Source organism: Cetorhinus maximus, chromosome 19 (assembly GCF_964194155.1).
Source record: "Cetorhinus maximus chromosome 19, sCetMax3.hap1.1, whole genome shotgun sequence".
NCBI classification, from domain to species: domain Eukaryota; kingdom Metazoa; phylum Chordata; class Chondrichthyes; order Lamniformes; family Cetorhinidae; genus Cetorhinus; species Cetorhinus maximus.
In genome coordinates, this window is record NC_135897.1 from 38,177,804 (window position 1) to 38,193,767 (window position 15,964).

The 15,964-nt window shown below is 37.7% G+C and overlaps 1 protein-coding gene across 2 annotated transcripts in view; it reads left to right on the plus strand.

Annotated features, from left to right (window-relative positions):
• The window catches only part of rsrc1 (arginine/serine-rich coiled-coil 1), a 450,751-nt gene that overhangs the window by 41,112 nt on the left and 393,675 nt on the right, over positions 1-15,964 (plus strand). For both annotated transcript variants that reach the window (XM_078563745.1, XM_078563744.1), the window contains exons 3-4: positions 1,077-1,280; positions 3,734-3,862. In XM_078563745.1, coding sequence (XP_078419871.1) covers positions 1,099-1,280; positions 3,734-3,862 — 311 coding nt within the window. In that variant the 5' untranslated portion in view covers positions 1,077-1,098. The remainder of the gene's footprint in view (positions 1-1,076; positions 1,281-3,733; positions 3,863-15,964) is intronic.

Here is a 15,964-nt window from a genome sequence, read left to right on the forward strand (position 1 = left end):
CTTAGATAAGAGAAAAAGAGAAAATACTCGCCAGCTAATCACCTACCTGCTTCCTGTGATGTCGCACCTGAATTTTTCTTTCTGAACAGGGGACTCTGAACCTACAAGCTGATCCCTGGCACCACTCTTATATACCCCACTTTGCTCTTGCTCCTTCCTGTTTATGACAGGTCCAGTTGAGTTTCTGGTGAATGGTAACCCCCAGAATGTTAATGGTGGGAGGATTCACCGATGGCAATGCTGTTGAATGTCAGAGCGAGATGGTTGGATTCTTTCTTGTTGGAAATGGTCATTGCCTGGCACTTGTATGGTGTGAATGTTACTTACCATTTATCAACCCAAGCCTGCATGTTGTCCAGGCCTTGCTGTATGTGGGCAAGTACTGCTTCAGTGTCTGAATCATCAGTGAACAGCACCGCAGCTGGCTTTATGTTGGAGGGAAGGTCATTGATGAAGCAGCTGAAGATGTTTGTCTCTAGGTCGCTACCCTGAGGAACTACTGCAGCATTGTGCCAGGGCTATGCCGCCAACCATTGGAGAGTTTCCCCTCTGATTTCCATTGACTTAAATTTTGTTGAGATTCTATGATGCCACATTCACAAATGCTACCTCAATATCAAGGGTAGTTACTTTCACCGTACCTCTGGTATTCAGTTGTTTTGTCCATGTTTGGACCAGGGTTCTAATGAGATCTGGAGCCGAGTGGTCCTGGCAGAACCCAAATTGAATGTCAGCAAGCAAGTGATTGCTCAGTAAGTGGCGCTTGATAGCACTGTCAGTGACACCTACCCTCACTTTGCTGATGATTGAGAGTAAGTAGACTCATGGAGTAATAATTAGCCAGATTGAATTTATCCTGTTCTTTTGTGGACAGGACATATCTTGGCAATTTTTCATATTGGAATCTCCTCTGGTTTGTAATTTAATTGTCCACCACCATCGATGAATTAGATCTGATCCATTGGAATTGATCCCTTAAAATTGACTTGGAAAATTAAAGTATCTCCACTCCAAATGCTAAACCCTTCAATAAATGCTCTTTCCCATATGATGATTATTTATCTTTATTTCTTAAGCAATCCTGAAAGAAGTTAGAAAATGGGGCGTCACTCCTCAGACAGTGAAGATGACTCCAGAAGTCGTCGTAAAAAGAAACACCGGAGGAAATCAACTTCCAGCAGTTCTTCAGATAGCAGGACATTCACCAGGAAAAAATCTAGTAGAAGGACAAGGTCACACTCTCGTACTCACCGCTCCCATTCGCGATCCAAGGACAGAAGGTGGGTTTTTGTAAAATATCTGTTACTTACAAAATCAACCAGTGTAACAGGGAACCACTAGCCTAGAAGATTGACAAGTATCTGAAATTAACAATGCTATATGATCAGAATGGAATGAGGGATTTCTTGAAAGCACCTTATCTTGGTTTTCATTCAGTTTATGGATTTACACTTTTGAATAAACCATTTCATCTGTTGCCACCCATTTTTTTCAAAGCGGTTTTCAGTTTACCTCTCATTTTTTATTTTGCCAGATTTCTTCTTTTCATGTGTCATCACCAAATATTGTTCCTTGTTTGACTTAAAAGACAGATTAAATGTTTGAAAACAAGAATGGTTATTGCCAGATGCACAGGAAGTGACTAGGCTTCTTACAACGAGTTGGGTAACCGGTTATTGTGGATTTTGGATCTAAAGCGATTTTCTTACAATTGAGATAGGGAATGAAAGCTATTGATTGCGGGGTGGATCTAGTTTAGTTCATATAAGAGCATTGAAAACTCTCATTAGTTAGAAACTTAACTTATGCTTGTTACTTTGCTTTCTCTGCAACACAGTCATTGTTATAAGGAATTGAGAATTGGAGTAGATTTCACACTGTTGAAACTTATTTTATATTTCATCCCTCCCAGAGGTAATTTTCCTCCTCTGGTTGAATTTGAAAAAAATCCAAGTACAAAAAAAATGCAACTTCCAGCTTTTGGTTGTGCATGAACTTGGGAAAGTCAGGCTGACACATTAACTTATACTTCACTTGATAAAGCATCTTGTATCAGCATGGTATTTTGTTTCTTTATCTCATAAAGTTCACTGCTAGTTCACTGTTACATATATATTTTAGTTTAAACAGCAGTTTAGACCTGGTACAAATCGCAATTTCTGGTGGAATTGAAATTGACATCATCAGATTCCCAGCAGCTCAGCATGTAAAGAATTGCAGTTTGAAGTGAAATTGACTAAGTGACATATTATTGGTCATTTGAATGCAACTGGTGATCTGGGAAAGGTTATGAAGTCACTGGCAGATTGTAATGTATGTTTGTAGTTTAAAAGCCGCAGAAAACAACTTGAGCAACAAAGTTGGCACCATGGTGACCTAAATTTCTGGGATATTTTGATTTATTTACTTTTGTGCTCATCAAAATAATTTAGTAAACTGTTGATGCTGAATGGTATTTGAGAATTATAGCTGATGGTGAATACTGCGCAGTTGCATATTCATGTTTTCAAAGATGTACTTACAGAAATATTTTATTTTTATTCAAAAAAGATTCTATGGGTAAATGAAGGGATTTAATTGAAGAGTAACACAGTAGATAGCTCTTAGCGTCACATTTCATTTGTCAACCACAATACGACTTAAGTGTCAGTGCCAATAAGAGAGCTTTTGTTCCAATATGGTGGTGTTTTCCTCAGAGAAACATTCAAGATGAACCATTTTGCAATAAAACTCTATAAAATGAAGTCGTCACTTTTTGGAGTGACTGCTAGTGCAATTTTGAGGAGATTGTGATAACATTGCTCGTTTAATGGTGGCTACAAACACTTGAATCTGACTGGAATGAGAAGAAAATGATGATAAAGTGTAGATGTACATGAACGCTTGGTGTTCAAAAATGATAATAGTTGAAAATTGACAATAAAACGACACTATCAGATTAAAAATATGAATGGGGATCTATTGGAAAGAATTGGGATCTTCAAAGAAGTGTCATGTGCAAAAGTTTAGAGCAGTTGTAAGTAAGTAGAAATACTGTAAAATAATAGAGTATGTAAACATTTTCAGCAGCATGGCATTTGAAATGACCTATAATATAGAAACAGTTGAAAAGCAGGTTGTTAAATTTTGAATATAACGACAAAAAAAATACTTAGAAAAATAATGAAAGTCATACAATGTGCACATAAAATACTGATAATGTACATCATGGCTGGAAAAGAATGCAGACCTGCAAATTGTGCTGATTTGATAGGCTGGGCAAATGACCAACTAACTATTAGGATATGCACAACTATGGCATTATCAATGATTAAGATTCAAATATATTTGCTTTGCTGACACTTTGATCTGATAGTGTTGTAGTTGAAGTTGAACATTGTATTATGTGCATTGTTTATGTGCATTTTTTCGACTTGTTGGTTATGTACCAGCTAAGGAACAAAACTGTTAATGTTTTCCTGTGAATTTCTGGCTAGTATATGCAATACTTTCTTCCTTCATGAGAATATTCTGTTGCAGTTAAACAGCTTATATGATATCCTAGCCAAAATCTGACAAAACGGATTCCCATCCGTTGTCACGGGGATTTACACATGACTAACGTGATACAGGTATTCGTATTGCAATGCTTTCTAACCCTATCACCATTTTAAAATCTAAATTAAGACAAGGTTTTAAAGAGACTGCATCATTACAGATTTTAATATAAATTAGTATTTTATCAATATTTCAGACGCAGACGTCGGTCTAGCAGTAGCTCGTCATATGAGGTCCGAAAGAAGCGAAGCAGTCATAGCAGATCGCGGGATCGAGGGAAATCCTACAGATCACGACGATCTAGATCAAGAAGCAGGAACAGAAGGTATGAGTAATTTATAATTTGCTACAATGTTAAGTTAACCTTTTCTTCAGTTTTAAAGCTTCTTATTTATTTTTTCTGTATGTGCCAGCTCTTCAGTAGGATGTGATTAAACAGTTACCTGTATTTTTATAAGATGCCCTGCTATGCAGGCACCAGCAGTGGTAGGTGAATAGCTCGGGACATTGTTCCCTCTAAGCCTTGTCACAGCCAGATGAGAAGTAGTAGAATGTCACCCCTCTCTTTCCACCTCTTGGTTGACTGTGTTTTAAAAGAGAATTTGCTTACCAATTCAATGAGTGTTTAACTGTTAAAGTGCTGTGACTGTAAACAGTACACACAGGTGTTCTTGTAAGTTTTAAAAGAAAAGGAAATCGAATTTATTGTACATAATAGTCGATATATAAAAGTAATAAAATTCGCTGCAATTCTATCACACATGCAGAAGTATACACGCACACACGTAAGGTACAATGACGGAGGGTAGGTAAATGGTTTAAGAGTCTTAAAAGAGAGTCAGCCATATACAGTTCCTTGGGTTTGATGACTTGAATGGTTTCAGGCTGGGTTTGGTGATCTTTCTGAATTCTGCGCAGGATGATTTAATATGTTGATGTGTGAGCTGCCATCTCCTGAACTACTCCAAAGACATTCAGGCATATTATAGTTATGCAGGTAGATGAGGACCAAACCGTTAAACTCAAGGCTGAAGAGGGCCACACCAGCCTCCTTAATCTAATCACTTTAAACAATGGACCGGAAATGAGCAGGCTCTTATCATGTTTGGTAACTGATTAATTTGTGAAGGAAGGTCATGTGACAGCAAGTTTGTCCTTTGTATAAAAGGACACTAATTTGTAGAGTAAGTGCAGAGTGATCATATGTGGGTAACAGCAAGACAAAGATTTGTGGCCCCTTTCTCTCTCTCTCTGTTGCCATTCTGCAAACATGCCCTGCCTGTATTCTGACCAGTCAAACACCGCAGGCGGTGTCTTTAATATAAACCAAGTAGCTGCTGACTCCAGAAGAGACAGAAATCATCGACTCCTTTAAGCTATTGTCTTTGGTGTTCTTGCCCCAGTCAGCCCATCTCCATTCTGATAGCTTTGTAAATTGTCAGCTGTAGTTACGTAAATATTCGGCCATCTTAGGAAATGCTATTTAAGTCATTTAAAACGTTGTTCAGACCTTTTAAATCTTGGTCTGTGGCTGCAACCCACTAGATAAACAAAGTTATTTTTGATATAAAACATAGTTTTATAACAGCCTCACAACTGTGCGGCAACTAGAAACAGGCTGCGCACAAGTCAGCCTTTTCAAGTTCTTCATATGTGCAGCTGCAGTGCAGTGGATTTACACAAATCAGCTGCTCATTACAAAAAAATTAAAGGGTGCTTTGGTTAGGGGAGGTGACTGAAAGCAAGGTAAGTGATTTTTAGCAGTAAGGGCATCATAAACACAATTGAATATGCCAATAAGGGCAGAATGGTGAATGCCAGAAAGGATGGAGTTAGAAATTTGAGAATAAATTTATGACGGAATTAAGGGGGAGTTTTTTTCCAAGTGAGGATAATAGTGATGGAAGTAGGCAGAAGGATGCGCATGGTAAAGGAGGCAAATTTGTAGTCAAAGATATAATTATCGGTGACTGAAATCTTGGAGGTGCAGAGACTGTATGGGACAACATAGTCACGGGTTGGGTGAGAGAGTTTATGCGAAATGTGCAAATGCATGAGCACACAAGGCTAGAAAGGTTGGAGGAGATGGGGCTAGAGGAGATTAAATTAGTTTGAAATCCCAAAGAATGAGGAATCTTCAGTGTAGTGGCTCAGAGAGAATCTTGATAGTTAAGTTAGCATGGGCATAAGGGACATGAAGAATGAAAGAGTATAAGGTGCTCAAAAGATGGGAAGATAACAAAAGTGTGGAGACAAAAGCAAAAGTGAAACTTGGCAATGATAGCTTTATTCGTGCTGCAGCAGTTCGGGTGGGATAATTGATTGATGGCATTGATTGATAGGAGTGGCCTCTGTGACTCTTAATGATTATGTTGGGAATTGTTTACCAGTGAGAAATGTTTTGGGGGACAGTTGTAGACAGCCCAATGACAGGGTCAAGAGGACACTGGAAGAGATTAGAGAAAGGAAGCTAACTTGTTTTTCACCAAGGAATGAGCTGGGTGCAATGAATGCCAAGAATAAAGGGGTAGACAATTGGGATTGCTATTCTGTAAGCAAAGACAGATTCCATCATGGTTGTGGCAAAAACTATCATGGAAGGCATTTAACAGGGACTTAAGCTGTGGCAGGATAATAGATAAGTAGTTCTAAGTGAAGAAATGTCCAACAGGATATGGTGCTGGAGAAGAAGAAGTTGGAAGGGAATCATGAATGGCAGCTGATATGAACACCTGAGTGAACATAGAGCCTGAGGGTACAAGCACAGAGGCAATAATTCAAGGAGTATCTTGGTCTTAAAGGACAACAGAACACCTGTCTTGAGCATGACAAAAGGATGATCTTGGTTTTGGATTTATGGGGTAGCACTGAAACTAAAATCTGAAGAACTAAGATTAAAAACAAACTACAGTTGGGATTCAGATGCACTCTGTTAATTTAGGAATTTGAACAGCTGTATTGAGGTTTAGTATACCTTCAATGATAGAGCCCAATTAACCAACTGTTATTTTTACAAGTGCTAAACTGCCCTCACATAATGTCCACACGAGCCCACTTGCAGTAGGAGTCCCTGGTAAAAATTGGTTGTTGTTTTACACCTTCCTCTTCCCCAGAGGACACTGAAATCAATCATGATGCCCTCAATTGCTGTTCTATGCGAGATTGTAGATATTGGCACTGGCTAGAGATGAAACTTTGGATCTTCCTGGTCTTTGTGGCTCCGTGGTGTACATAATGATACATTTATATTCTGATTTCTTTCTTCAAAGTTTTTAGTGTGAGGAATATCATTGCACGATCCTCTTTTGAGTCAGATTGTTAATATAGTGCCAATTAATGCCGCACTGGTTTTCTCACTGAGCCTCACTTGAGACTGGACTGAGATTGTCCAAATTTATTTCACATAGGTTTAAGAGTTTAAAAATAAACTGTAATTGCTGAAAATCTGAAATTAAGAACTCAAAGTTGTGAAAATATGGAGTAGATGCTTCAGCATTTGAAAACAGGGACTCTTTGGATAAAGACTCCTCATCCAATCTGAAACTGTTAAATGAGCAATCTTCATTCTGGGATAGAATAAGTTGAAGGGAACAACTGGCAAAGGATAAGATTTATCGGATTTAATGGCCTTATAGACAAGTTTACACGAAAAGCTATAACCAAGTAAAAGCTGGTGAATGATGAAGATCATCTGAGTGAGGCAGCGGAAAGACACTAAAAGAACCATCGGGCATGAAAACTGTTAAGTAAGATGATGAAAAAGTATGAGAAAACTCCTCAAGAATGAAGGGGATTGAAGTGGAAGGTGGATGGCAGAAATAGGCAAGAAAACAGGGAGGATTTTGCTATATTACTGTTCAGACCAGAGTTCCCAGGAGAAAGATGATTTATTGCTCTCAAGTGTTTTTTTTTATTGAGTTTGACTGGAACAATGTGGAAATCCTCTGGCAGGAAGGTCAAATTGGAAATGGAAGGGAGAATTGAAGTGGTGGAGTTTGGTATCATGTGTGCAGGGATCATAATCTGCATTTTACTTTCCAGTACAGAGAAGGCAACATTGTAAGTAGCTTATGAAGTAAGCAGGATTGGAAAAATTAGACACAACTTACCTTATGCCAGTGAAGGGAATGTTTGGAGCCCTGAACAATGGATGAGAGTGAAATGAATGAACAGGTGTTGCACTTTTTAAAGTTGCATAGTGAAGTGCCAGAGCAAGGATCTCTCTGTCAAGGGTGGTCAAGAAGAGGCAGAGTATCCTAGAAGGAACAGTCACTCTGGAAATCAGAGTGAAATGTACTTATCATTGGGACCATTTTGCAAGTGGAGCAAATGATGGAAGATCTGGAAAACGTGGAGGCTTGTGGTATGGAAATTGCAAACAAGAGGGATGATCTTGCCATGGTAAGAATATAAGAAATAGGAGCAGGAATAGACCATTTGGCTTTTCAAGCCTGCTCTGCCATTTAATATGATCATGGCTGACCTACCTCAACTCAACTTTGCTGCCTGCCCTCCATATCCCTTGATTCCCTGAGGGATCAAAAATCAATTGATTTCATTCTCCAATGATAAAAACAGAACAATGGGCAATTGGTCCTTCTGGTGAATCTGTATAACTGGCTATTGACATATGCCCAGAAAGTGTAATATTTATTCATATGGTTGCTATCTCTCTTGGTTACTTCTTGCCTCTGCAAGACACTTTTTCCTGAAGGCTTAGTTTCCATTGACAACTTGATACACACATATGAACTAGGAGCAGGGGTAGGCCACTTGGCCTCTCAAGCCTACTCCGCCATTTAATATGATCATGGCTGACCTGATTGTAACCACAACTGCACATTCTGGGCTACCCCCTTTAACCTTTCACTCCCTTGCTTATCAAGAGTCTATCTACCTCTGCCTTAAAAATATTCAAAGACTCTGTTCCACTGCCTTTTGAGGAAGTGTGTTCCAAAGACTTGTGACCCTCTGAGAGAAAAGAATTCTCCTCATCCCTGTCTCAAGTGGGCGACCCCTTTATTTTTAAGCAGTGACCCATGGCTCTAGATTCTCCCAGAAGAGAAAGCATCCTCCTCACGTTCACCCTATCTAGACCCTTCAGGATCTTATATGTTTCAATCAAGTCGCTTCTTACTTTTCTAAACTCCAGCGGATACAAGCCTAGCTTGACAAGTGTCACAGAGGCAGGTTTTAAACTGTATTAAAAGGAGAGGTGAAGAGATTTGGTAGGGAATTCAGGGGCTTAGTGCTGCAACATTTGAAAACATGTCAATGGTGGGGCAAACGAAGTGGGGGATGAAGAACAGACCAAAGTTGGAGAAACAGATTTCTTGGAGGTTTGTAAGCTAGACGAAGTCACAGAGATAGTGGGCAAAATAATTAAGGGATCTGAGTATGGGGACAAGAATTTGAAAACTGAGGCTTTGTTGGACTGGGAACCAATGTAGGTCTGCAAGTATGGGGGTGATGGTTGAACACTACTTCAGAGTTAGGATACAGGTAAAACAAAGCTGCTTGTGTAACTTGTTCATCGGTAGTATGTTGCTGGTAGATGAATATCTGCTATTGTAGATGTAAATTAAAAAATAAACAAAGACAAATTATATTTAACAAAAATGTTACCAAATTTTGAAAAGATTTTAGAGGAAATATGAATTGCTGACTAATTGTCATTGATCAAGAAAATTATTTTATGACTTTGTAGCAGTAATGTTTCTGCTATTCAGTCTGGTAAGGTAAAGCCTTACAATAAAATGTTCAGGAATTGGTATACTACATTTGGATCAGCGGAACAGTTGTACTTAAATTACAAAATGCTGTCCATGTACAAAGCCATTTAAGATCACTGCAAGGTAAAATATTTATTGAGTTCAATGTTGCAAGCCATTTTTAACTCTTAGTGAGCTAGCATTCCTTGCACTGTTTTCTGTAAACCAGTAATATTTTTATGAATCAGATTGAGATAATTTAACATTTTTAATGTAATAATATTAATGTATTTCATTTTTAAATTATGCATATAGATGGTCACAGTGTTGGCTGCACATTGGAAAGAGATGGGATGGCTGAATTTTAAATTCATGTCATGAAAAGTATAAAATTTATGTATCTGTGACTATTGTTGGAGCATGGCTTGATACTTCCAAGTCTGCTGGATATGTTGAGCCAGAACACTGCAAATTAAGTATTTTCTCAAATAAGCAACAGAATTCAGATTTTAGTAAAAGCGTTTTTCCACTTAACTAGCAAAAGCATGTTGAGTTGTTAGAATCAAGTTGGGATTTGCTTTGGTCAATAACAGTCATCAGAGGGCTATGTTGTATTTGTTTAGGAAATGTTAATGCAATGGCTCTTGTGAAATGTATTTAGTATTCTCCTGAGATTTGCAGCCTGTGAGATGTCATGATAATGGCATTAACATATACACATGTAATACCATGTATGGTAGAGCCTGCAATCTCAAGTCCTATTACCTTGCATAAAATGCACACAAAGCTACAATGTTGGTGTTGTGACTGCAATTTTCCTGGAGGAGGCTGCCATTATGTGTGCTGAAGGACAAAGTTTCTTTCATAGATTTGAAAGATTTTGTTGACACTGTTCTCTCGTTTGGCTGTTTTGTACTACTTCCAAAAACAGATTGCCTGTATTGCAGTCATTTGGATGGTGACAATCAAGTGTTTATGGAAATGCACTTGACATTTATTTTTTGTATCCTGTGACTGTTTGCAGTGTATAATTTTGCTGAACCAACTTTTCTAATGTCTCATACTTGGATTAATGGACCTAATGTGTTTTGGTGCTATGCCCACACTGGCTCAGGGCTGACATTGCAAAAGTGTTTTCAAAACCACTAATTTTGTAATTAAATCTATTTCAATTATTGTGTGTCAAATTCCATTTTATGAAACATATTGCTATAATATAAATACTTGTGTTATTGAAATGCAATTAAAGTGTGATTTAACAATCAATTTTAAATGTCTTCCATATTTGAAGTTTATGTTAAGTAACACCTGAATTAATCTCATTTAGTATTTGAAGTGGTAAAAATAAGTCCTATCAATTAAAAATAGGCTGATTCTTAATATTTGAGCCATGCAGTATAAATATCCTTAGAAATTGAGGATAAATAGAAAAATAATCTGTGTGGGGCAGTAACAATAGTTATTTCCTAGAACTGCCTAAATGAGAATATAGAGAAATCTTTCAGCATGCCAAAATTTAATAAATCATCCCATTTCCTAATTTGATCATATTAGATGCTGATGTGGAAGAAGGGTTTCAAATAGCAGATCCTCATTAATATACATCAGTCTGGGGAATAGAATGTAATACTTATCCAGGGATGTCATAGTTACTGTTTCTTAGTTTACTAAGTGGAACAGGTTGATGTGATATGGGGTGTTATTTGTCACTGTCGTATTAAAATGGTTTGGGTCGAGTTATGGAGTCCAGGAAGACGTCTGCTGATAAATCAAAACTGGATTGAATGGACAGGAGGCAGTGATTGATATTCTGACAGGATATGAAGAAAAGAATCTTGATATAAGGATGCAAGATATTGAAAATGAGAAGAAAATGGCCATGGAGTATGGGCATTATTCAAAGAAATGAGAATAATAACAGTGCTTGAAAATATTGCTGAGAGAAAATTTGGATAGTAATTATTTGGCTATCACACATTTAGCTGTAATAGAAGATGTTTGCAGTGCTTTCCATGAAGAATTTTTGTGAATAAATAAATCACTCCCAATATTTTTATTCAAGAAATATTGAATGTTGTACCTTATAGATTTAACTTGTATTTTGCATATTTTCACATGACACGCTTACAACCGACGAGCAACTTTTAAAATCTCATTAGTGTTGAATACTGAATATTAAACTTGAATTTTCACAAGTGTGTGCCAGTGCAGTATTTAAATTGATAATTAAAGAGCAGTTTTCATGTAATAAAATTTAAAATTATTACATGAGACTATGTTACTGAAGGCAAATCTATTTTTAAAGGGAACATCAAAGATTTTATAAAATGGAAAATTTTCTTAGGCAATAGTGAAGTTAATGAAGTTTTGGTGATTTACATCCATTAATGTTTTGTAAAAGTTGTGTAATTTTTGCTTTATTTTGGGAGAAGCACTATGGCACACAGCACCTTGTTCAGTAACAAAACAGATAACATTTCTGATATAGTTATAAAAAAGGAGGAATTTACTTCATTTACGCTTTTGAGTCAATTTAAAAACATATTTTACTCTACACAGGTTTAATGATCATATGTTGGATTAAGCATTTGGATAACAGCATTTTGGACTTGCAGCTTTTGCGAAGGATGTAAAAGATGCATGAAATGTCAATATGCTGAATCCCTTGTTTTGTTGACCTATTGATCGATGTCTGGTTCTTCATGGTTGCAACATATATTGTGGCAGTTCTTTGGTCTTCCAAGTAGAACAGATCCTGTTGCAGTTGTTTTTAGACCTATTCTTTAAAGAGGTTGCCACAATATGAGTTGTTAATGTATGAATAGCTTTGTTAATAGTGCTTTTGTGACGTATCGGAATATATATTGCTATTCACTTCACAGAATTAATAACCCATCTTACGCTTTGGATTTTTCATAAGGCTTATTTGAGTTATTTTTGATGGAGAAAAGTATGAATTATAAATAAATGCCCTTAATTGTCTCAAATAAATGCTTTGAATATTAAATCTTGCTTGATAGTATTTTGGGAAAAACAAATATACTCATGAATGAGGGGACACTTCCCCATCATTCTGTGATCAGCTTGTACTGTTGATCAGTAGGCTTTAAAGAATTATTAGAGAGTAAGATGCAGGAACTTAAAAGGGAAGACAAAATAAGGTTATTTTTGAGGACAGGTAGGCATTTTTAGATTTCTCACTTGCACAATCTTGGGTTAATGGCAAGGGAAGCATTAGATCTTAAGGATGAACTTTCAGAGTGGGCTGGCTATCAGTCTTACCAGGGTTGTGAAACAAAGAAAATTGACCCCTACAAACCCTGCAGGGGGAAAAGTGAAAGGGGTTCACTGGATAAATGTAAGATAATACAGATAAAAACTTAGTAGTATGATCAGAGAAGCTGAGAGAAATCTAGAAAAATAAGCTTAGCTGCAGAGGCAGAAACATAGCAGTAAAAATATTTGTGTAATGCAATAGCAAGATGACTCTCCAGGAATAAGTGAGAGCAGTAAAAGATGTAAGTGGGTTTGAAACTAGTGATGAGCACAAGGCAAAATTTAAAACTTTAATAGAAATGATTTGGACAAGCTGAAAGCTTGTAAACCTGGGCATTTGTTTGTTTCATGGCATTTAGCTAAGTGTCCAGAGTCAGCTGAGAGGAGATTTACAAGGCATGAACAATTGTCATGAGGGCACTGGTGAACACTGCAGAAAAAGCAATGCATTGTAAAAGGGTTTATGTTGTGACCATATTCAAAAACGATGATGAAACAAACACAGCCGATACAGACCCATTGGGCTTTCTTCAATTCCACGTAAAATAATGGAATCCCCAATCACAACTAAGGTTGAGTATTATCTGTACAAAATCAACCTAGTAAGCAGTAGTCAATGTAACATTAAATGGGAACGCCCTTAGCTGATCATCATCCTCAATTTCTTTGAGGAAGTATTATACTTGTTATGATAAACCTTACATTGTTGTGCACTTATACAGCCAAAAGGCATTTAATAAAGTTCCATATGCAGGTTTTTAAAAAACTAACTCAAAGCTGTGGAGATTAAGAACAAGGTTTAAATATGATTAATATATTGTCTTAAGAGTAGAAAACAATGGGTACTGATTTGAGGGGTAATGTCTGGGTGGGGGAAGTACTGAATATGGAGCCCTGAGACTCAATGTTAGTTGGATTCTGAAACTCAGAACAAATTGTTTAACTTTGAACATGATACCAATCTTGGAGGGATATGCACTTGAAGAATACAACCCTGAAACTATGGAACCAACTAAACAAAATATGAACAAACCAAACAATGACAGATGAAATTTAATACCCATACATGTAAATTATTGCATATAGGAAAAATAAATCACAAAACTACTTAATGAATATTAAAAAAGCTAAATTTGAAGTTGAGAGAAATGTAGAAATTTTAGTAGACTTGATGCTCAGCTAGTGCGCAGAAACAATCATCAAAGCCAAAAGCAAATTGACACACATGACCAAAATAGTTGACCACAAGCCATTGTACATTGTTTTGGATAGATTCCACCTTAAGTATGATGTTTGGTCCTGGTTGCTGAGAAAGACAGGAGAAATTCAAAGGTTGGCGGAAGTGCAGAGAAGATTCATCCCAAGTATTGGGGTCTGACTTCTTTCGAAAAGCTGGAGAGGCTTGGACATTTCACCTCAGTAGGAAGGAGTCTGAGATGTTATCCCTTGTTTCTCGCCACAGATGCTGCCTGGGTATTTCTAGCATTTTCTGCTTTTATTTCAGAGTCCAACATCTGCAATATTTCACTTTTGCATTTATGTAGCTTCATTATATTGTAAAATATCCCAAGGTGCTCACAGGAGCATATTCAAACAAAATTTGGCAAGCCACATGAGATATTCAGAAAGGTGACCAAAACATGGTCAAAGAGGTAGGTTTTATGGAGCATGTTAAAGGAGGAAATGGGGGGAGAAGTGGAGAGGATTAGTTTGGAATTCTAAAGCGTAGGGTCCTGGTAGCTGAAGGCATGGTCACCAATGGCAGAGTGATGAAAATTGAGGATGTGCAAGAGGCCAAGATTAAAGGAGCTCAGAGATTTAGGAGGGTTGTACGGCAGAAGGACGTTACATAGTTAGAGAGGGCTGAGGCCAATGAGAGATTTGAAGAGAATTTTGAAATATAGGTGTTGTTGAACTGGGAACCATTGTAGGTGAGCAAACATGGGTGATGGCTGAACAGGATTTGAGGCAAATTAGTGGTAGATTTTAGCCAAGTGTTACAAATATGAGGTATACAAGATTGTTTCAGGACTCTAATCTACGATTAGACCTGTCCTGAAGTCTGCCTGACAACAGGCCTGGGTGACGCGGTTGTTGATCTAAAGGAGGCCCGGGTTGTTTTCTGGAAAGAAGGTGAAAGGTGTTCATACTTAAGAGACATTGGCAGCAGCGTTTGTTTTTGCAGCGGTTAGACTGTTAGTCTCCAAAGTCCCAGAAAGGTGTTGAGAACATGGGTTGCAAACAGTTATGTTTTAAACTATCCATTTACTTCCAAGGTAAAAGAGAGCTGGGGTCTCGAGAATACGAGGCCCATGTGATTTACTTGCCATGGAGATGGACTTTGAGGGGGGGGGGTATCTTTTGGAAACCATTGTGAAATCAGGTAATGGGCTTTTTGAAAGAGATCCCTGAAACTCTCAAACACAGGTAGTCTTCCAGGATCTGGTCGAGCGAGAGAAACTAGAGGCTCAAAGCCCCAGTGGCTCACTGTGCAGGAATGTGGGTGTGAGCTCGCATTTGGGTTGCAAAGAGCATATTTTTGAGGATTTGAAATGAAGCTAGACGATTCACCTAGCTTGCGCTAAAGGGAGAATCTCCAGAAAAAGCCCTAACTGTGAAAGACAGTTCTTGGGTTTAAAGTTACCGGGCTGGGAAAGGAAATGAATGGGTGTAAACATTTGGGAACTAAGCATTACTTTGGATTGGGTCTGGGAAAATTGAATGACTACTTAAGGGACAGTGTAAAGATTACCTGTGAAATGGATTTTTCGTGTTAAAAACAAAAGGGGAAAGTTCTGTTGTGTGGTTTAACGTGTAAGTTGCCTACAAAAATAGTGCTTAGTGAGTCGTGCTTTTAGTCTGTTTGTTAAAGTGAAAGTCTTAAAACGTGAAATCTATTGTCATCCTTTCAGCTATCAGCTGGAAGTTCAAATTTCTCTTTTAAAAATTATCGGTTTCTATGGGGATCATAACTCTAGCAGCATGACAAATCAGAGAAAGTGGAAGGGTTGAGAGGAATGGTGGTGAGTTTGGTGTTGTCAGTGTACTTGTGGAGCCTGATGTGGTTTTGGATGATGCCACCACAAACAGAATGCATATGAAAAATAAAGGGGGGTTGAGAATTAGATGCTTAAGGATCTCCAGAGGGTGTAGTAAATGAAATGGAATAGGTTAATGCAGGATGTCATTGTAAATTAGACTGCGAGAGTAGGGCAAGAAATTGCATTTATGCAGCTCCTTTAATATAGAAAAATGTACTGAAACATTTTACAGGGCATAATCAAAAGAAAAATGTGAAGCCATACAGCAAAATATTAGGAGGGGTGATGAAAAACCAGGTTAAGGAACTACCCTTTGAGGAGAGGAAGGCTCAGAAGTAGGCAGGCTTAAGGGGGGAATTCTTGAGTATGGGGATCTAGGTGCCTGAAGGCACAGCTACC